Below are 23,462 nucleotides of genomic sequence, written 5' to 3'. Positions count from 1 at the left end.
ATGACCTAAGATGTTAAGTCCCATAGTGCTCAGAGCCATTTGAACCATTTGATACTGGTACACTTGCCTAATACGGTGTAGGGCTCCCGCGTGCATGCCGCAACACGAATTGGAATGAACTCGACTAATGTCTGAAGTAGTGCTGGAGGGAATTGACACCATGAAGCCTGCAGGGCTGTCGATAAATCCGTAAGAGTACGAGGAGGTGATCTCTTCTGAACAGCACGTTCCAAGGCATCCCAGATATGCTCAATAATGTTCATGTCTCGGGGTTGTTTAAACCCAAAAGAGTGTTCCTGGAGCCACTGTGTAGCAATTATGGACGTGTGGATTGTCGCTTTGTCCTGCTGAAATCGTCCAATTTCGTCGGAATGAACAATGGACATGAATGGATGCAAGTGATTACACAGGATGCTTACGTACGTACCACTTGTCAGAGTTGTATGTAGACGTATAAGGGGTCCCATATCGCTCCAAATGCACACGCCTCACACTATTACAGAGCCTCCATCAGCTTGAGCAGTGCTCTGCTGACATGCAGGATCCATGAAATCATGATGTTGTCTCTACATCCGCACACGTCCACCCGCTCAATACAATTTGAAACGAGACTCTGGCGACCAGGCAACATGTGTCCAGCCATCAACAGTCCAATGTCGGTGTTGAAGGGCCAATGCGAGGCGTAAAGATTCGTGTCGTGCAGTCATCAAGGGTAGAGGAGTGGGCTTTCGGCTCGAGCAGCACAAATCTATGATATTTTGTTGAATGATTCGCACACTGACACTTGTTGATTGCCCAGCATTGAAATCTGCAGCAATTTGCGGAAGGGTTGGGCTTCTGTCACGTTGAACGATTCTCTTCAGTCGCCGTTGGTCCCGTTCTTGCAGGATCTTTTTCCGGCAGTAGGCATGTCGGAGATTTGATGTTTTACCGGATTCCTGATATTCACGGTACACTCGTGAAATGCTCGTACAGGAAAATCTCCACTTCATCGCTACCTCAGAGATGCCGTGTCGCCTCGCTCGTGCGCCGACTATAACACAACGTTCAAACTCACTTAAATCATGATAACCTGCCAATGTAGCATCATTAACCGATCTAACAACTGCGCCAGATACTTGATGTCCTACATAGGCGTTGCCAACCGCAGCTCCGTATTGTGCCTGTTCACACATCTTTGTATTTGAATACGCATGCGTGTACCAGTTTCTTTGGCGCCTCGTTGTATTTAGGTAATATGAAAGCTATAAAACGATGTCTTGCATAAGAGAGGATTCCCCTTTAGTTTGTACCTTTCTTGTTTTGCTCTGCGCTATCATTACTCAGATGATGTCACTATATCACTTAATAATCGCAGTGAGTTAGTAATGATTTTCAGTTATCACTTCCCCATGCCACAGTACGGTAGGACACGGCTAGAGGAGCGAAACCAAATGGCCTGTTCCATTGATAACGCGTGGTAACCTGCTTTCCACGTTTTACAAGGTAACAAAACTTCTACTATCAATGATGAGTTCGTGAAAGGTACGGCAACAATGTACCATTATAAGGCGCAGTAGTTAGGTAGCGTAGATGTTTGCAGTGTGGTCAAACAAGTCTACATGGAGAAAGAAACGACGAACTATCTGTCAGTGTGGAGCCAAGAACTACAAGAGAATCGTAAGCCTTAGTGCACGAAGACAGATACACCAGAATCGAGGCGATAGTGGGAAAAGTGGATTTTAGACATAGATGAGTTTTCATCTTGTGAGACATTTTCAACACGACAACTTCACCGCGTGATGCTTCTACACTGCTGCTGACAGGTATTCAAAAATATTCCCGAATCGAGGCAACAGCGCAAATGTTGCACGTATCTCAGGTAAATCCAGAATACTTCGTTCGCCACTGAATCATCATGGGTGAGTGCTGGATACGTTACCCTGAATCCAAACAATGGAGGAAAGCGGGCATGTAAACATGTGGATTCACCACTGCCGAAAATTGCAAGGATCCAACCGTCATCGGGAACAGTGATGATTTTGTTTTGGGACTACTGCGGTGTGATTCGTCCGGATTATGCTCGTAAGAGGCAAACTGTGCATATTACCGAAATCTCCTGACGAGCTTACGGCGAGCTGTCTGGGTAGAGCTCCCTGGGCACCCATCCAAGGGGGTGATATACTCCACATCACCCTCACACGCTGTGTGCAAGATGCAGTCAAACATGCTGTTTCTTTGGACTATCAAATTTTTCTCACACCTATATTTTTCTGACATGGCACGTAGCCTGTTACTCCTGTTCCTACTGATGAAGAAAGCGTTGCACGGCTTGCATCTTCAGCATGACGAAGACGGTTTTTGAGGAGCTACGTTTGCTGAACAGCCAAACTGCAGACTTCTATAACCGAGTTCACTATCAAGTCATGCATCGTTGGGGAAAATGTCTTGCACTGAAGGGTCAGTGTGTAGCAGAGAACTAATACCATCACCAAGTTTCGTAATACACGGACGGGATAAAAAACCGCAGCACAAAAAATAAAAAAAAATTAATGCAGATTAATGAAATTTCGGTAATACATTTGCCTAGCTGTCATTTCAAGTGATTAACATTGCAAGATCGCAGGTCAATGTAAGTGCGACATAAGCCATTGTACACTACTGGCCATTAAAATTGCTACACCACTAACAGGACGTGTTACAGACGGAAATTTAACCGACAGGAAGAAGATGCTGTGATATGCAAATGATTAGCTTTTCAGAGCATTCACAGAAGGTTGGCGCCGGTGGCAAAACCTACAACGTGCTTACATGAGGAAAGTTTCCAACCGATTTCTCATACACAAACAGCAGTTGACTGGCGTTTCCTGGTGAAACGTCCTTGTGATGCCTCGTGTAAGGAGGAGAAATGCGTACCAACACGTTTCCGACTTTGATAGAGGTCGGATTGTAGCCTATCGCGATTGCGGTTTATCGTATAGCGACATTGCTGCTCGCGTTGGTCGAGATTCAATGACTGTTAGCAGAATATGAAGTCGGTGGGTTCATGAGGGTAATGCGGAACGCCGTGCTGGATCCCAACGGCTTCATATCACTAGCAGTCGAGATGACAGGCATCTTATCCGCATGGCTGTAACGGATCGTGCAGCCGCGTCTCGATCCCTGAGTCAACAGATGGGGACGTTTGAAAGACAACAAACATCTGCACGAACAGTTCGACGACGTTTGCAGTAGCATGGACTATCAGCTCGGAGACCATGGCTGCGGTTACCCTTGACGGTGCATCACAGACAGGAGTGCCTGCGATGGTGTACTCAACTACGAACCTGGGTGCACGAATGGTAAAACGTCATTTTTTCGGATGAATCCAGGTTCTGTTTACAGCATCATGATGGTCGCATCCCTGTTTGGCGACATAGCGGTGAACGCACATTGGAAGCGTGTATTCGTCATCGCCATACTGGAGTATCACCTGGCGTGATGGTATGGAGTGCCATTGGTTACGCGTCTCGGTCACCTCTTGTTCGCATTGACGGCACTTTGAACAGTGGACGTTACGATTCAGATTTCTTACGACCCGTGGCTCTACCCTTCATTCGATACTTGCGAAACCCTACATTTCAGCAGGATAATGCACGAGCGCATGTTGCAGGTCCTGTACGGGCCTTTCTGGATACAGAAAACGTTCGACTGCTGCCCTGGCCAGCACATTCTCCAGATCTCTCACCAATTGAAAACGTCTGGTCTATGGTGTCCGATCAACTGGCTCGTCACAATACGCCAGTCACTACTCTTGATGAACTGTGGTATCGTGTTGAAGCTTCATGGGCAGCTGTACCTGTAGACGCCATCCAAGCTCTGTTTGACTCAATGCCCAAGCGTATCAAGGCCGTTATTATGGCCAGAGGTGATTGTTCTGGATACTAATTTCTCAGGATCTATGCACCCAAACTGCGTTAAAATATAATCACATGTCAATTCTAGTATAATATGTTTGTCCAATGAATACCCGTTTATCATCTGAATTTCTTCTTGGCGTAGGAATTTTAATGGTCAGTAGTTTAAGTGTTCAATGCTGGTATGTTAATAACCGTTGTAACCTCAAGAATGTTGAATGCTAGCTTGCAAACGTGCATGATTTGTGTTGTAGATGTGCTGAATGTCAGTCTTTGAGATGGAGTTCCATGCCTGTTGCACATGGTCAGTCAACATAGGTACAGTTACTGCTATTTGTGGAAAGCGCTGGAGTTTTCGTCCGATGAAGTCCCACGTGTGCTCGACTGGAGACAGATCTGGAGATCGAGCAGGCCAAAGCAACATGTCCACACTCTGTAGAACATGTTGGTGTACAAAAGCAGCACGTGGGCAATCGTCAGCCTCTTGAAAAACATCTTCTGAAATGCTGTTCGTGAATTGCAGCACAACTGCTCGAATCATCTGTGCGACGTACAAATTTGCAGTTAGGTTGCATGAGATGACCACCAGATTGCTCCTGCTGTCATATGAAATAGCACCCCACATCCTAATTCCAGGTGTAGGTGCAGTCAGGTTTGTTGCAGGCCCTCAACTGTCCTCCTCCTAACCAAAAAAAAAGGCCGTGACTGGCACCAGGCAGAAGCAGCTTTCATCAGGAAACACAACACACCTCCATCCTGGCCTCCAATCAGCTCTCGCTTGACACCATGGAAGTCGCAAACGGCGGTTTTGGGGTCAGTGGAATGCACGCTGCAGGGCGTCTGCCTTGGAGCTGTCCTTGAAGTAACCGATCTGTAACAGTGGTGCCAACTGCTGCTCAAATTGCTGCTGCAGATGCAGTACTATGCGCCTGCGCCCCACGCCTAACACGATGGTCCTCCCTCTCGTCTGTGCCACGTGGTTGTCCGGAGCCCGGTCTCATTGTGACCGCCGCTACCAACAATCATGTACAGTGGCTATATCCCTGCCAAGTCTTTCTGGATTATCGCAGAAGGAACATACAGCTCCTCGTAACCCTGTTACATGACCTCGTTCGAACTCAGTGACGTGTTGATAATGTCGTCTTTGTCGCCCTAAAGGAATTCTTGACTTCCAGTCTCAAAGGTAACTAACGCCCATGACCGTTACACCGTATATTTAGTGCTACTCTTACATGACTGCTGCGAAATTTGAATAGAGACCATCAGTTGTAGAAACACGCTCACTGACTTTCGTTTGTGTTGCACATCTCCATCTTGCTGTTGCGATTTTTTTTCCCCACCAGTGTAGCAGCTTGATTTTCGCTAAGTGATAATTAAAATTTTAGCACTACTCCAATAACGAGTACGAGTACAAAATAAATCCCCAGTCTTTGGAAGTGGTAACGTCCGTCAGTTATCTGGGTGTGACTACTCGAAATGATCTCAAATGGAATGATCAGATTATACAAGTAATGGGTAAGGCGAACTCTAGATTGCAGTTTATTGGTAGAATCCTGAAGCGATGCAGTCCTTCAATAAAGGAAATAGCTTACAATGCGTTAGTTCGTCCTGTCTTGGAGTGTTGTTCGTCTCTGTGGGACCCTTACCATTTGGGTCTGATTCAAGAGATTGAGAAGGTCCAAAGAAGAGCGGCAAGATTCGTGACTGGTACATTTAGCCATCGCGAGAGCGTTACAAACCTCATAGGAAGTTGGAAGTGGGACACTCTTGCAGATAGACGGCGCGCTAAACAGAAGGGGCTGCTCACTAAATTCCGAAATCCGACCTTCACCGAGGATGTAGAGCATATATTATTACCACCAACTTTCAAATCGCGCAATGATCACCATTCAAAGATAAGGGATATAAGAGCTCGTACTGAGGCGTTCAGACGGTCGTTTTTCCCTCGCGCGATCCGCGAGTGGAACAAAGGGAAGGGGAATATGACTTTGGCGCGAATTGTGCCCTCCGCCACACACCGCTTGGTGGCTAGCGGAGTATATACGTAGATGTAGATGCAGACTATATGGAAAGTAAAATCGTTTTTATGTAGTGTCGTAAGATCAGGTTGTCTCAGGCAAACGGAAAAGGTAACTCTCACAAAAAAGAAAATACAAAGTTTTGTTGTTGAAAGCTAGAAGGAAATTACATTCCTTTAAATGTCGCAAGAACAAATATTGCTTTCTTAAAATCATCTGAATGTTGATGGCTTTCCGAACGTAGTGCATTCCCGAAAGCCAATGCTAAGATTTTTACATGATGCTTTGAAACACATCCTTCTGACTCAGGTCACCTTCCATTCAGAAGGCTGTTGCACGCAGCGACTGTTATATTGACTTGTAAATAACAGATCTCAGCTATCAGTCGTCCTTTTTAAATTTTATTGGCAGATATAGATTTCAGCTAGAAACTAGCCTTTCTCAATGCACTATCATTTTTGATCAATGCATGTAATGCCTGTTGGTCGGGCTTCATCCACAGTTCATTAAATACTACTCAATGAACTGTGGATGAAGCCCGACCAACAGGCATTACATGCATTGATAAAAAATGATAGTGCATTGAGAATGGCTAGTTTGTAGCTGAAATCTATATCTGCCAATAGAATTTAAAAAAGACGACTGATAGCTGAAATCTATTATATACAACATCCTTCTGAGTTACAACGATTTGTTAATCCCTGTTTTAGTAGGCGATTTATGCACATTTTGCTCTTGAAGTGGCCTCAAGGAAAAAATCGCTTACCGACAAGCTGTAGTATGATTAGAATTATTTGCTGATTGACAGTTCACGCACTGAAGCTGGCTTCCTCCAATCAGAGCGCTAAACATCACTCCCGAACTGTTCCCTGTTGCCGAACTGCCACATTAAAACGTCAGCTAACTTCTAATTTCTTGTCTGGAACTCTTTCTTGATGTGTTTGGTTCTCGAACCCTGGGCTGAGCCCTTTTATTTCGCATTTCATCAGACACGATAGCCACACCAAAAACAACACACACACACACAAACACACACACTCACAATTTGCATATACTGCACTACTGGATCAAAAAAAAAAAAAAGGTTCAAATGGCTCTGAGCACTATGGGACTTAACTGCTGTGGTCATCAGTCCCCTAGAACTTAGAACTACTTAAACCTAACTAACCTAAGGACATCACACACATCCACGGCCGAGGCAGGATTCGAACCTGCGACCGTAGCGCGCACGCGCTTTCAGACTGAAGCGCCTTTAACCGCACGGCTACATCGGCCGGCTGCTACTGGATCGTTTAGCTCAAGGCGCGGTTCTGTCACATGCTGAACTATTACTAACATCACAGAAATCGGTCTACTGTAAATAAGTTTCATACGACTTTACATGAGACCGAACATTTCAAAGACAGCCGATCGTCGTTGCTGCTCGAGCAGTAGAGAAAAAATATAACGCTGTACTCATATCTGGTGCTGTAAGGTAGTGGGAAAGCAAAACTAGTGTCATGCAGACGGTCGTGGGCTCGAATCTAGACAGAAAACAAAACTTTTTTATTTTTAAATCATTATGAAAATAATCATTAATTTTCTTCAGTTAGTTGGTTCAAATGTGATTTCTGTTTAATATTTATTCCTTGTCGTACCATTTTCATAATGTTATTGACTTCTTTTATTTACTCTTAGTTTTTTCTTGCAATCATCCTTTTCTGTTTGAAGTGTGCCTGTGTCTCCTATAGCGTGCAACTGAGTGCGAACCAAGTCTGCTCATCGGCCGGTATAGCATCAACCCGTGTAGCCACTGTGAGGATACTTCCAAGTAACCAGTGAAAGTGAGAATTGACAGTTCGCTTTTAGCGCAGAAACTGAGATTTTTCTGCCTTGAGTTTGCTCGGTGAGGTCACATATAACCACCGTGAACGAAATGAGCGTGATTAATAGTTCTGCCTCAGGTTGTTGACCGCTGTTTTCTCGGTTACATCGCACATCACGAGCTTGTGATTAGGTTATGACGTGAGTGTAGACTCAAGGCTAAGAAACGCGTGGCCTGTTGCAGTTCAGTCACTGGCCAATAATGCCACACGTAGAAAGGGAATCTGACGTTCCGATCGTATTGACGGCAGCCACTTCCAACACTACCCCGCATTACATGTAACAGCACCTGAGGACAAGTGAAGTGAATCGTCGCGTTTACGTGTCGCCTTTAACTGAGCGTTAGTGCATGTGGTAACATTGTAGCGGCCAGTAACGGACGTCAACTAGCAAGTGACTTTGATCGGATTATAGGTGACCAATAGATGTAAATTAGTATCTCCCAAATTCACTGTCGCCCAACCGTGAAATGGTGTGGTTACCAAACAACGGCTGCTATTGACGCTTATGAGCTATTTGTAAAATCAAGTTCATTTACTACAAAAGTCTAAAGCTTATACAAATATCTTTCAGACATTGCTCACTTTTTCTCCCTCTCTGATCCTCAAACAAGAGACGCCCAGTCAAACCTTTTGTCACTGCGATGCATCAAACTGTAACCATTACATACATCTGCAGTATAAGAGCATCGCCAGCTGGACCACAGGGGAAAGGTGAGGCAGCTGGACAGCAGGCATAAAGGCATGAGCACATTTGGCGACAGGCCAGTGCATCAGCAGTGCCTCATGAAACCGGACGAGAGACCTAGCTGAAAACCTGGGAAGACTTAAATCATCATCGGCACTGGAAAAACATCAACCAAATTCTTTATGCTGTCAGCTGTAAAACTTATGACTACAGTCCATTATAATTATCCGGGCTGTTATGCCGTGAGAATATCAGCCAATGCAAAACCGCCGAAAAGTAATATAACTGCGGGTGAGAGAAGAGCTTTAAAACTCCTGAATGAAGACGATAGTATTTTGGTTCTCCCAGCTGACAAAGGAAGCGCAACGGTGGTTATGGATGTGGCCGACTATCAGAGTAAAATTACTGATCTACTGGATTCGCAAGCATATAGGAAGCTGAATAAGGACCCCAGTAACAACGTTCTCAGAACTGTGTCGCGGTTAATAAAGAAGTCCTCCATTGAAGAGAGTGTACAGAAAGGTCTCTGCAATTCAGTTGCGCTACCACCGAGGCTTTATGGATTGCCCAAAATTCATAAAGAAAATGTGTCGTTAAGACCGATACTAAGTGCCATTGGTTCGCCCACCTACTCGTTAGCCAAGTTTTTGACTACGCTGTTGAAACCACATGTGGGCCGTTCGGACTCTTATATAAAGAATTCGACACATTTCATCAGCAGATTGAATGGCATAGTGATCCAGCCGGAGGACATATTGGTCAGCTTCGATGTGGTATCGCGTTTTTACCATGGTTCCACTTAATGATGTATTGGAACAGCTGGATCGAATTTTTCCTGCCGATATTTCAGAACTGTTTAAGTGTTGTTTGACGACCACATACTTCAAGTGGAATGAACATTTTTATGAGCAAACGGATGGCGTGGCTATGGGAAGCCCCCTAAGTCCCGTAATTGCAAACTTCTTTATGGAGAAATTCGAAGAACAGGCCTTAGGTACTGCCAGCAAAAAATCTAATGTATGGTCCCGATACGTAGATGACACGTTTGTGCTGTGGAGACATGGTAGGGAGGAACTAAGCCGATTCCACGAACATCTGAACAGTATAAATTCGAGAATTCAGTTTACAATGGAGGAGGACGTAGACGGCAAATTACATTTCCTCGATGTGCTTGTTTTTAGAAACGAAAATGGTAGTTTGGGCCACTCAGTGTACCGCAAACCCACGCACACGGACCGTTATTTGCACCGGGATTCGAACCACCACCCACAACAGAAGCGGGGTGTTATCAAGACGTTAGCGGACAGAGCTAGAAATATTTGTGAACCTGAGTTGCTCGACGCTGAGATGGAACATCTCCACAATGCACTAACGAAGAACGGATATTCGTCCGCCGAAATAAAACGTGCGTTGAGGCAGCCACGCAGAAATCATACTGACGTACAGGCTACTGCAAAATCTAAGGTTTTCCTGCCGTTTGTTAAAAATGTAACGGAAAGAATAGGGAGGATCTTGACGAAGCGGAATATTACCGTAATTTACAAGCCCACCAGGAAGATACAGGAATACCTTAAGCCTGCCAAGGACGCTCGCAAACCACTGGAAAAAGCTGGAGTGTATAGGATCCCATGCAGCTGTGGTGATGTTTATGTAGGTACCACTAAAATAACTGTTTCTAAACGTTTGGAAGAGCACAAGGGAAATTGTAGAAGAGGAGAAACGGAACGATCAGCTGTTGCGCAGCATGCTTTCCAGCCACGGAACCACAATATTCGTTTCGAGGAGACGCAAGTACTAGCGGCCACAAGCGGATGCTACGAAAGGCTCTACAGGGAGGCAATCGAAATCGCCAAACACCCAAACAGTTTCAACCGAAAGGAGGAGGGCGTGAAATTAAACGGTATATGGATGCCGGTGTTAAAGAAGATGTGTACCACCCGTCCACTACTGGGTGATGCCAACGGCGATCTACGGCGACGGACAGCGGCCAATTGCACTGACGTTTTCAAAACACGTGACGTCACGCCGCGGCGCGGGAGCGCGCGGATACGGAATTTAGCGGCAGTCAGTAGCGAGCCAGTGGGTGTGTTGGACCTTCCATCGACCTACGGACCCCCTTGAAGATGTCTCCCGCAGTCGGAGACGAAACGTTGGGAATTGAGACAAAATTCATCAACCGACCACAGCATAACAGCCCGGATAATTATAATGGACATGATATTTCCGGCCGTGAAAGTCTACATTTTAGTATTATGACTACAGTGCCTGAGACACCAAAGGAATGTTGTTTGGATTTTATGAAATATGGAAAACAATCAACTTTGAATTCCAATGTGATACATTAATAACTCTGCCCAGAAAACTCTGCAATTTTAAACACAGGAGATTTGTCAACTCATAGATCTAGCAAATTTGAGAAAATGAATGTTGCTTTTGTAGAGAAGTAATACAAGGCTTTAACTTCAGATCTTAGTAGTAAATTTGCTGTAATTATTCAACTATTTTATTTATAACCTATTGGATGGTACTTCCCCTATAGCTCTCGTGTTAGTTAAAAAACCAATTCACCAAACTAAAACGCTGAATTAACGTGGACTAACACTCCATCAAAAGTTTATCTGGGACCTCTACCAGCTAACCATCTAAAGGAAAGATCAAAGTAGACTAAAACTCCTAAGTAAATGGACATGAGAACTTAATTCCACAATCATGACAACAGTCTCAGCCGTCTCGAGGAGCTCTTCTGTCCAAGTGATATATGGATCCCCCCCCCCCCCCCCCCCAAGTCTAACCTATACCTTCCAACTATTTGAACATCATTGACTCTGCTTCGCTTTCCGTACCCATTCACAATCCACCACCCACATACTGTACCAGCAGCTAAGGTTCACACATCTGATCAGATGCCATCTTCCCCACCCTCTACAAATTAATTTTGACTCTCCACTGTACGCTCTCCATGAGAACCCTCTGCTGCTGTCACGCCTCTATTGCTGACTTCTCCACGCACTCCATGTTCTTTCCCAAGGTGGATTCAGCCACCTTCCCTTGACAGACTATGAATTAATTCCTAAGCTCCCTGTCAAATATAACATTTCTACTTATTACACCACAACTCAAGGTTCCAGCACAACATTTCCCTGCACTGCTCCAACATTACAGCCTCCTCCTACTCACATACTCTTCCTCCCTACCTTGACCTTTCACAGTATTCATCACATATCCTCTTTCACATTACATCCTCTCCAGTCCTAGCCGCATCCACATCTCCTGTCTAGAACATATTACCAAGAGCTCACAGAGCTCCTAGGAACAGTCAAGACTCCGCACTTCACCAAACCATCAAACTTCAGGTTATTGTATTTTCCTCTTATCAGCGCCTGTTATCGTTTCCTGATTGTTTTATCCGTAGGCTGAAGAGATCTAACATGGCCATTGACCGAGCGACGTGGTGCAGTGGTTAGCATACTGGACTCGCATGCGGGAGGACGACGAGTTCAAACCCGCGTCCGGCCATCCTGATTTACGTTTTCTATGATTTCCCTATATCGCTTCAGGTAAATATCGGGATTGTTCTTTTGAAAGGCCACGGCCGAATTCCTTCCCCATCCTCCCTTAACCCAATTGGACCGATGGTCTCGCTGTTTAGTCCCCTCTCCCGAATCAATCACCGAACCAAACATGGCCATTAGTTTCCTTCAATTTTCTGTAGATCATATTCATGATAAGCGTTATGACATGGAGTGTATCAGTTGAACAAAACGTTGCTGTGGCATCTAGAGTGTATATATATGGGGCGCTACAAAATAATACCAACAAACTTCGAGGGGCTGTAGAGGATGTCTTGAGGAACGAATAGATGATAGGAACCCATGTCTGGAAACGTCATCCAATGACGCTACAGAGCGTTTAAGCTATAGTCGCCAGCGATTGCCACCAAGCCACCCCTTCGGCAGCAAACGTGGCTGTGTGTGCTGACAAAGCACAAGAGGAACGTCTCGCAGTGTTGTTTGTTATTCAGTGATCGCGACTGATTGCCAAACTCGCCAGTGGAGAAGATGGAGCTAGCTGCTGCATAGAAAACTCTTGTCTCCTATGGATGTGATGCTGTGTTGCCATGGTGGGGAACGGTTTCAGACAAGAGTATCTATTCGCAGTTTATTTTTCTCCTGGGACCCTCCAAAATCTCACAGTTTTTTGGTATACAGGAAAAAATAAAATAAAATGCAGACCGAAACTCGTGACCGAAACCGTCATTCACCAAGGCAACAGAGGAGACAAGGCCTGTCTACTCTGCAGCCATCTCCGCCTTCTTCACTGGTTATTGTTACAATTAGTCACATTAGTCACGGTGACTGAATAGCAAGGAACATTGCGAGAGATTAGCCTTCTGGGACACACTGTATGTACAACTGGCAGATTATTTCTATTTAAGATTTCTCTGTACTCCTACCTAGGGGAAAGTTAGATTCATTAGAGGCAAGCGCAGATCACTTTCTCTTCTATTACTCTGCTGATGATTATCTCTTACAAAACTGCATTGTATTCTTGACAATAAATTTCATGAGTGGGTAAATCTACTGTAGATCGTGGTTAATATTGCCAGTTGTTTAAAGAGATGCCTACAAGATATATGTGTGTGGACATTACAAAAAATGTTAATTCCTTTTTTTGACAATGAATACTTTTTTTGCATAAGAGAGGAATTACTCCAGAATATTATCTCCGGGAGACCAGTGAATGAATGTAAATTATGTTAACTTACTGATTTCTGTACTACTATATTGTTTTACCACTGCAAGTGTTATCGATATTCACACCCCGGAACTGATAGGTGCTAAAAATATCTACCTTCACTTATGAGTTTGCCGTATCTACGTAGTGTGCCCCAAAGTATTGAGATCCACTACTGTTTTCATGTATCTATTTGTATCTTTGACTTTACGTTGGCTAACCATAAGACTCGACATTTCCAGACGGCCAACTCCGCTGCCACGGCGATGTACTTCCTGAGCAAAAACCAGAGGGTCCAGGAGAAACTCTACCAGGAGGTGAGGGCGCAGCTCCCGGACTCACCCTCTCAGCCACTCACTGCCGACAAGTTGGAGGCCTGCAAGTACCTCAAAGCCTGCGTCAAGGAGGCCATGAGGTGAGCACGCAGGTTTGCAATGTGTGTGTGTGTGTGTGTGTGTGTGTGTCTGTGTGTGTGTGTGGCGTCCAGTCTGTAGCGGGTGTAACAGTGCTCGCAACATTTCTGCTGATATGCTTTCTGCAGGTTGTGATGAGTCTTGCTACTGTAACGCCCGAAGGACAGAAAACCCTAATTAACAAACTTTGTGGAAACTTAAAGTAGGGAAGTGAGTCATCTTGACAGGAACGGCAACTATTGATGATAAAATCTACACTGGTAATATTTTGATTAACACCTATATCATTCAAATACTGAGAATAGCATACAAAAAGGAGAGATAAAAGTAAAGGATTGTCACAGATTCTTTATCAAACATCTATAGAATAAATTCAAAATCATATGAACGAAGGTTAAATCCAAGAAAGTAATTCAGTCAAAGATAACATTTACCATGGAAGAGCGGTGTAGCCGCATCGAAAAGGAAATTCAATGCGACTACAGTGCAACTCGGATATGGAAATGTTCAGTTAGTTAGCTGCTCTTGAGTCGGTCTAGAGTACTTTTGCCATAGTTGTCTGGACGCAAACGCTATTAGATTGTTTCAGTTTTGGAAGTTTGATAATTCGTGAGGTAGGGATTGAAGTATTGCTCAGTTATTCGACTGATGAAAGTTAGTCTTTACCGTTCTCAACGCGACGGTATAGTAAGACGAGTGTTAGACTTCAATTGAGTGATATTGGTTTTTCGGACTTAGCCTTCGTACTGATGAACAGTTACAAACCTTGAGAGCAATGGATCAACGACAGAAAAACAATTCGTAGTCTTGAGTAGGACACAATAAAACGACGACACGAAGAAAGACAAGGACGACGATTAATCAAAAGTTGTCGTCAGAGTCACGATTACTGAACCGAACAGATTAACAGAATCTTCCGTCGGTTCTTGGTAGAACAACATTATAAAAATAAATGAAAAGCACCAGCTTGCTTTAGTTCTATATATTGTAGAACAAAAGCGAACTGAACAGAAGTTAATCTTGAATGATACATCTGTGTGCGTGTGTTGTAGGGACAAACAATTAATTACAGAAAGAACAATAAAATCTGAGTCAAAAGCTAAATCTTACGTGTCACCTAACTCATTAAACGGAAAATACAATGTGTATTAATATAAGTTGATTGACTCTTTAAATATTTGAAGTGACTAAGTGAGTACATGAATAATGGACAGTGAAAAGTGATTAGTTTAAACCAGTATTACGGGGTACTAAAAAAACATTTATTCCAATATAAGTTATCTCTGGAGTTACGTCGAATCGTTATTAATAACTTGACGTAGCAACGGTATAGCAACGGAACAGCAGTCAGCAAAATTTCATCCTCGCTATGTATGATGTGAAAAGCGACCGTCATGATGAAATCAAGAATCAAGATTTTATTTCATCACGGAACTAACCGGGCACAAAAATAAAAACAAACGATTGCAGTTTACCAGTTCGCAGAAGATGAGAAGACTGTTGCGGACAGGTAACAGAATATTTCTAAACCACGCGAGGAGTTGTGTTCTTACGAGAGTTACAGGTGCTGTCCCACGTCATACCAACGGGGACGAACACCGTTAAGAGTCGTGCCTCCACCCCGGCGAGTGAAGAAGGAGGGAAGGGACGTCACACTACTAAAGGCAACCACATCGTTAATGCACAAGCTCCATCAACATTAGGATATTAAATCAGCATTCGAATATTCCTCCTTGCCGGCCGGAGTGGCCGAGCGGTTAAAGGCGCTACAGTTCGAATCCTGCCTCGGGCATGGATGTGTGTGATGTCCTTAGGTTAGTTAGGTTTAAGTAGTTCTAAGTTCTAGGGGACTTATGACCACAGCAGTTGAGTCCCATAGTGCTCAGAGCCATTTGAACCATTTTTGAATATTCCTCGAATGCCTAGACTAATGAATGACTTATTAATCTAGAACCAGGTGGCAGGGAATAAATACCGTCTGTTATTTAGTTTTAATGGTTTTCGCAATAAAAAATCCTACAATTGTGCAGTCGTAATCACGCTGCAAGAGGTCTGATAAAACCACGATAAATAAAAAAACTGAAAGTCTTACTTACACCCTCGATACAATAGTAGAAAAAAGTGCATAGTTCTGTTCCATCGCTGCTGTTGTTGTGGTCTTCATTCGTAAGACTGTTTTGATACACATCGCCACACCAGTGCATTCTGTGCAAGCCTCTTCAACTCTGTATAATTACTGGAACCTACATATCTTTCACCCTATTTATTGTATTAATCCATCAGCCTCCCTCTCCAATTCTTACTTCCCACACTTCCCTACATTACTAAACTGACGTTTCTTGATTCCTCCTTGTATGTCCTATGAACGCATCCCTTGTTTTGGTCAGGTTGTGCCTTTTTCTTTTTTTTACTCCAGTGACATTTAATATCCTCTAAAGTTGTAAAACTACCGTAGACTGTCGTAGCTAAGCGAAGGGTACGGTAGTTTCCCTATAGACTTGGGCAGCAAAGATCCTACATGCGTTTTGAACATAAAACCGGTTCAGCTATAAGTACTTTATTTAGAAGCACGACCGATTTCGCAACATTATACTTGTAGCTACATCATCAGGTGCAAAAAAATCGTCATGTTCTGATCAAAAAAGAGCATGGGATGACCCAGCGTTCATATTCAGCAATTTTTCCCTACGTAGCGGACATCAATTATGAAATATCGTAAAAGCAGCATAGAACTATCCCGTGGTACGCTCCCGTGACACGAGTATCTAGAGAGGTAAGAGGACCCGCGATACCGATAAATTGGTCAAAAACCGCCCTTACATGATCGTCTATGGGAGTATTAAAAATTAATCAGCACCGTTCCCTCATTTACCATCGCAGGCGCTCGCACTGGATGTGTAATAACAGGCGGGTTGTCAAGACGTAACTGTGGAAGCGCCATACTCGTGGAGAGAAGGTTCATGTGACCCAAAAAATATGTGTACCAATCACGACTTCCACATTGCGTCAAGCTCATATAAAACATGTTTCTGTTACTCATGAACAACTTTCGCGTTTATCACCAACAACAGGAAACCTTTGCCGTTGATCAAAAAGAAGAACATTCTACTGAGTACAACATAACAACAATAATTATGTAGATTATTTTATGGTTATTCACGAAAACTGTACTTGAATCAGAAGTAAGTTTTTGTTGTATAAAAGCTTAGGAGTTACATTACCAACTTATTTCTTTTTACTTATGAAATGCAATTTATATTCTGTAAGGATACAAAAACACACGATGGTTTTAGACAGAACGATACGCGGTTCTAATTATCAAACAAATAAAGAGAAGTCGTCGACTTCCTGTTTCTCTTTTACACATTCATTTACGTTTGTTTCCCTTCCAAGATTACCAATACTGCCGCTAATCCTACCATTTACTATGTCATTCATTTACTGTACCAAAACTGCGGAACCGTAATTTTTATAGTATGCAACCCTAGTACCTCCTCATTACTTATTCGACCTACCCGCCTAATCTTCAACATTCTTCTGTAGCACGACATTTGCAAAGCCTCTATTTTCTTCTTGTCTGAACAACTTATCGTCCACGTTTCACTTCCATACCAGGCTACATTCCAGAAAAACTCCTTCAGAAATAAACTTCCTAACATTTAATTTTATATTCGATGTTAGCAAATTTCCCTTCTTTCAGAAATGTTTTTCTTTTTATTAGCAGTCTTCAAATAATATCCTTTTTAATTCTGCCATTAACAGTTGTTTTGATATCCAAATAGTATAATTCATTCAATACTTTTAGTGTCTCAAGTTCTAGCTTAATTCCCTCAGTATCACTGATTTAATTCGACCACATTCCATCACCCTCCTTTTATTTCCGTTGATGTTCATGTTATAACCTGTTTCCAGGGCTCTATCCATTTCATTCGAATGATTATCAAAGTCCTTTATCCTCAATAACATGATTACAATGACGCTGGTTAACCTCCAAGCTTCCATTTCTTCTCCCTAGACTTTAATCCCTTATCCAAGTTGCTCCTTGATGCCTTTAGCGCTTTCTCATGGTACAGAATGAAAAAAAGCCGGAGATAAACTACAACTCTGCCTCAAACCCTTGTCAACCACTGCTTCCCTCTCATGTCCTTCGACTCCTATAACCTCTGTCTAATTTCTGTAACAGTTGCTTATAACTTCCCGCTGTCTACATATTATCCCTGTTACCTTTAGAATTCCAGTTAGTCTGTTCTAGCTAATTTTGTCATCATATTTCTCTGAATCTCCAAATACTATGAACGTATGTTTGCCTATATTCGGGCTATATTTAAATATAGATCGTAGGGCCCATTCTGTTTAATGCTCCCTATGAATCTCTCTATCACTCCTGACTGTTTGATTTTATCCATGTCCGGTCTCCTTAATATCCTTCCTTTCTCCAATCTTTTCAGTTTTTCTGCAACTCATAACCAATAAATTATTGTTAGAGTTCAATTCCGTCCCTGGAAAAATTTTGAAGTTTAAAACCTGGTTTTGAAATCTTTGTCTTGCCATTGTATAATTTACATGAAATTTTCTGATGTCTCCAGATTCTTTCATGTACACAGTCTTCTTTGCTAAGTGTTAAACTTTTACCATTAGTTTTTTAATATCTCCTAAAATTGAATTCCATAATATTATGTTTTAATTGTTGCTGATCGTCGCCACTGCTAACAGCATGTTTCAAGGAATCGCATTTATTGGCATTTCTACAGTGAGGTGTACATGTTATGTTGGCAGACTGCATCCTGTGGCAATAGGGGGCAGCCGACAGGTCACAGTGGACAACCTGGTGCTCAGCAACTACCGTATACCTCGAGGGGTGAGTAGACAGCTCTACGACCAACTGTTGCTCTCATACTAGAACTATCTCTTGAAAACTGCAATAAAAGTTACCATATGCTTGAGAACTTTGGGGTTTAGTACCTGCATAATGTGAAGTCCAGCCACCTTGACATCTAAAACAAGTATTTACCCTCCAATGATCGATGAATCTAGGTTCTGATTATTCCAAGTAAACTTTACTGGAGAGTGGGGAATAGGTGTAGTTTATTCTTGGTGCTCATCTCGAAAATACAGAACATCAAATGTTGAATGAGTGGGGATATTATTGTCTTGTTAGACTGTAGACACAGAAGATATGTCACTACTAGGATTCAAACTGGCGACATCTGGAACTGGTACCAGCAGACTTATTTATGAAGGGTAGGGTATTTCCTAGAATCACATTCCTGTTGATATGTGCCTAACCATCTAATATAGCTCCTACCACGTGGTGCAAATGTGATGTGATCCTGGCACATTTCGCCAGATGAACTGACTGTGTGTATGTGTGTGTGTTTCTTTTGAAACTGAATAAGTGTTATTAAATTGTGCCATGACCAAACACAAGGACTGAAACATGTGCCTCTGTACCCAATATCTGTAATGCTACTCTTTGTGTGGTTTCAGATTAGGTGAATTACAAATGGTTGCTAGACAATCCAATTAGTTATAAGTGAATATCATGGACTAACACAATACCAAAGGACGAGGAATGCAATGGGAATTTGAGATCAAAGCCATGTGACTAGCGACTAAGAGGAGCAATGTGCCTTTCTTACGTCACACTCTCTTCCTAATATACGCCCCTTCCTGAGCCACACACCTCCCCCTGCCTTTCCCCCTGCCCTCCCCTTTCCCAGTCCTATCTACCCAGAACCAATATTCTACTACCCATTAAAACAAAACAATCACACAAAGTATTTTACTGATCATTAAAATGAAACACTCATTCGATATGTAGCCCCAGAGCCATCACAATAGGCATGCGCAATAGTATCTTCACGACCTAAACAAAATAAATGAAACAGCCCGTCAGTTTGCAGCCACAGAGCTGCCATTTTAATCATGTACAAAAGTATCCAAACTACCTGCATTACACTAAAGAACCAGCCAACCACTATGTACCACAATAATGTCTGCTAGTAGATGTCGAAACGTGACTGTAACAGGTCAGGAGAGCAGTAACATGCTTTGTCAACAGAAGCACAGGTTTGTCAAGTCTTGACTTGTCTGACACACACACACACACACACACACACACACACACACACACACTTAAATCTCTCAATCATAGCCCAGTATTTTACCAGTCATTAAAACAAAACAGGCACTCACAGTCCAGCATTTGCCAGCTATTCAGACTAAACAGCCTTCAGTATGTATCTCATCATGTTATCTGTTGTTTCCACTTGGCAAGGAGCAAAGTTCAGTCTCTGTACCAAACTTAGTGCAAAGTACAACGGACCCAAAATTAAATATTTCCACATCTAAATTATATTGTTGAGGTTGCGGCCTTCAGTCCTGAGACTGGTTTGATGCAGCTCTCCATGCTACGCTATCCCGTGGAAGGCTCTTCATCTCCCAGTACCTACTGCAACCTACATCCTTCTGAATCTGCTTAGTGTATTCATCTCTTGGTCTCCCTCCACGATTTTTACCCTCCACGCTGCCCTCCAATACTAAATTGGTGATCCCTTGATGCCTCAGAACATGTCCTACCAACCGATCCCAACTTCTTGTCAATTTGCACCACAAACTCCTCTTCTCCCCAACTCTGTTCAGTACCTCCTCATTAGTTATGTGATCTACCCATCTAATCTCCAGCATCCTTCTGTTGCACCACATTTCGAAAGCTTCTACACTCCTGGAAATTGAAATAAGAACACCGTGAATTCATTGTCCCAGGAAGGGGAAACTTTATTGACACATTCCTGGGGTTAGATACATCACATGATCACACTGACAGAACCACAGGCACATAGACACAGGCAACAGAGCATGCACAATGTCGGCACTAGTACAGTGTATATCCACCTTTCGCAGCAATGCAGGCTGCTATTCTCCCATGGAGACGATCGTAGAGATGCTGGATGTAGTCCTGTGGAACGGTTTGCCATGCCATTTCCACCTGGCGCCTCAGTTGGACCAGCGTTCGTGCTGGACGTGCAGACCGCGTGAGACGACGCTTCAGCCAGTCCCAAACATGCTCAATGGGGGACAGATCCGGAGATCTTGCTGGCCAGGGTAGTTGACTTACACCTTCTAGAGCACGTTGGGTGGCACTGGATACATGCGGACGTGCATTGTCCTGTTGGAACAGCAAGTTCCCTTGCCGGTCTAGGAATGGTAGAACGATGGGTTCGATGACGGTTTGGATGTATCGTGCACTATTCAGTGTCCCCTCGACGATCACCAGTGGTGTACGGCCAGTGTAGGAGATCGCTCCCCACACCATGAGGCCGGGTGTTGGCCCTGTGTGCCTCGGTCGTATGCAGTCCTGATTGTGGCGCTCACCTGCACGGCGCCAAACACGCATACGACCATCATTGGCACCAAGGCAGAAGCGACTCTCATCGCTGAAGACGACACGTCTCCATTCGTCCCTCCATTCACGCCTGTCGCGACACCACTGGAGGCGGGCTGCACGATGTTGGGGCGTGAGCAGAAGACGGCCTAACGGTGTGCGGGACCGTAGCCCAGCTTCATGGAGACGGTTGCGAATGGTCCTCGCCGATACCCCAGGAGCAACAGTGTCCCTAATTTGCTGGGAAGTGGCGGTGCGGTCCCCTACGGCACTGCGTAGGATCCTACGGTCTTGGCGTGCATCCGTGCGTTGCTGCGGTCCGGTCCCAGGTCGACGGGCACGTGCACCTTCCGCCGACCACTGGCGACAACATCGATGTACTGTGGAGACCTCACGCCCCACGTGTTGAGCAATTCGGCGGTACGTCCACCCGGCCTCCCGCATGCCCACTATACGCCCTCGCTCAAAGTCCGTCAACTGAACATACGGTTCACGTCCACGCTGTCGCGGCATGCTACCAGTGTTAAAGACTGCGATGGAGCTCCGTATGCCACGGCAAACTGGCTGACACTGACGGCGGCGGTGCACAAATGCTGCGCAGCTAGCGCCATTCGACGGCCAACACCGCGGTTCCTGGTGTGTCCGCTGTGCCGTGCGTGTGATCATTGCTTGCACAGCCCTCTCGCAGTGTCCGGAGCAAGTATGGTGGGTCTGACACACCGGTGTCAATGTGTTCTTTTTTCCATTTCCAGGAGTGTATTTTCTTCTTGTCCAAAATATTTCTCGTCCATGTTTCACTTCCATACAGGGCTACACTCCATACAAATACTTTTAGAAACGACTTCCTGACACTTAAATCTATACTCGATGTTAACAAATTTCTCTTCTTCAGAAACGCTTTTCTTGCCATTGCCAGTCTACATTTTATATCCTCTCTACTTCGACCATCATCAGTTATTTTGTTCCCCAAATAGCAAAACTCCTTTACTACTTTAAGTGTCTCATTTCCTAATCTAAATCCCTCAGCATCACCCGACTTAATTCGACTACATTCCATTATCCTCGTTTTGCTTTTGTTGATGTTCATCTTATATCCTCCTTTCAAGACGCTATCCATTCCGTTCAACTGCTCTTCCAAGTCCTTTGCTGTCCCTGACAGAATTACAATGTCATCGGCGAACCTAAAAGTTTTATTTCTTCTCCATGGATTTTAATACCTACTCCGAATTTTTCTTTTGTTTCCTTTACTGCTTGCTCAATACACAGACTGAATAACATTGGGGAGAAGTTACAAACCTGTCTCACTCCCTTCCCAACCACTGCTTCCCTTTCATGTGCCTCGACTCTTACAACTGTCATCTGGTTTCTGTACAAATTGTAAATAGCCTTTAGCTCCCTGTATTTTACCACTACCACCTTCAGAATTTGAAAGAGAGTATTCCAGTAAACTTTGTCAAAAGCTTTCTCTAAGTCTACAAATGCTAGAAACGTAATTTGCCTTTCCTTAATCTTTCTTCTAAGATAAGTCGTAGGGTCAGTATTGCCTCACGTGTTCCAATATTTCTACGGAATCCAAACTGATATTCTTTGAGGTTGGCTTCCACCAGTTTTTCTATTCGTCTGTAAAGAATTGGCAATAGTATTTTGCAGCTGTGACTTATTAAATTGATAGTTGGGTAATTTACACATATATCAACACCTGCTTTCTTTGGGATTGGAATTATTATATTCTTCTTGAAGTCTGAAGGTATTTCACCTGTCTCATACATCTTGCTCCCAAGATAGTAGAGTTTTGTCAGGACTGTCTCTCCCAAGGCTGTCAATAGTTCTAATCGAATGTTGTCTACACCTGGGGCCTTTTTTCGACTCAGGTCTTTCAGTGCTCTGTCAAACTCATCACACACTATCGTATCTTCCATTTCATCTTCATCTATATCCTTTTCCATTTCCATAATATTGTCCTCAAGTACATCGCCCTTGTATAGACCCTCTATATACTCCTTCCATCTTTCAGCTTTCCCTTCTTTGCTTAGAACTGGGTTTCCATCTGAGCTCTTGATGTTCATACAAGTGGTTCTCCTATCTCAAAAGGTCTCTTTAATTTTCCTGTAGGCAGTATCTATCTGACCCCTAGTGAGATAAGCCTCTACATCCTTACATTTGTCCTCTAGCCATCCCTGCTTAGCCATTTTGCACTTCCTGTCGATCTCATTTTTGAGACGTTTGTATTCCTTTTCGCCTGCTTCATTTATTGCATTTTTATATTTTCTTCTTTCATCAATTAAATTCAATATATCTTCTGTTACCCAAGGATTTCAACTAGCCCTCGTCTTTTTACCTACTTGATCCTCTGCTGCCTTCACTACTTCATCCCTCAAAGCTACCCATTCTTCTTCTACTGTATTTATTTCCCCCATTCCTGTCAATTGTTCCCTTATGCTCTCCCTGAAACTCTGTACAACCTCTGGTTCTTTCAGTTTATCCAGGT

At 43.6% G+C, this 23,462-nt stretch overlaps 1 protein-coding gene across 3 annotated transcripts in view; it reads left to right on the top strand.

The window, feature by feature from the left end:
* Window positions 1-23,462, top strand: part of LOC126481147 (probable cytochrome P450 301a1, mitochondrial) — a 517,008-nt gene that overhangs the window by 475,882 nt on the left and 17,664 nt on the right. For all 3 annotated transcript variants that reach the window (XM_050104709.1, XM_050104710.1, XM_050104708.1), the window contains 2 exons: window positions 13,420-13,592; window positions 18,367-18,448. In XM_050104709.1, the coding sequence (XP_049960666.1) occupies window positions 13,420-13,592; window positions 18,367-18,448 (255 nt within the window). The remainder of the gene's footprint in view (window positions 1-13,419; window positions 13,593-18,366; window positions 18,449-23,462) is intronic.

The sequence above is a fragment of the Schistocerca serialis genome, chromosome 5 (assembly GCF_023864345.2).
Source record: "Schistocerca serialis cubense isolate TAMUIC-IGC-003099 chromosome 5, iqSchSeri2.2, whole genome shotgun sequence".
Taxonomy (NCBI): Eukaryota; Metazoa; Arthropoda; class Insecta; order Orthoptera; family Acrididae; genus Schistocerca; species Schistocerca serialis.
This window is presented reverse-complemented; position numbering and strand designations above follow the sequence as displayed.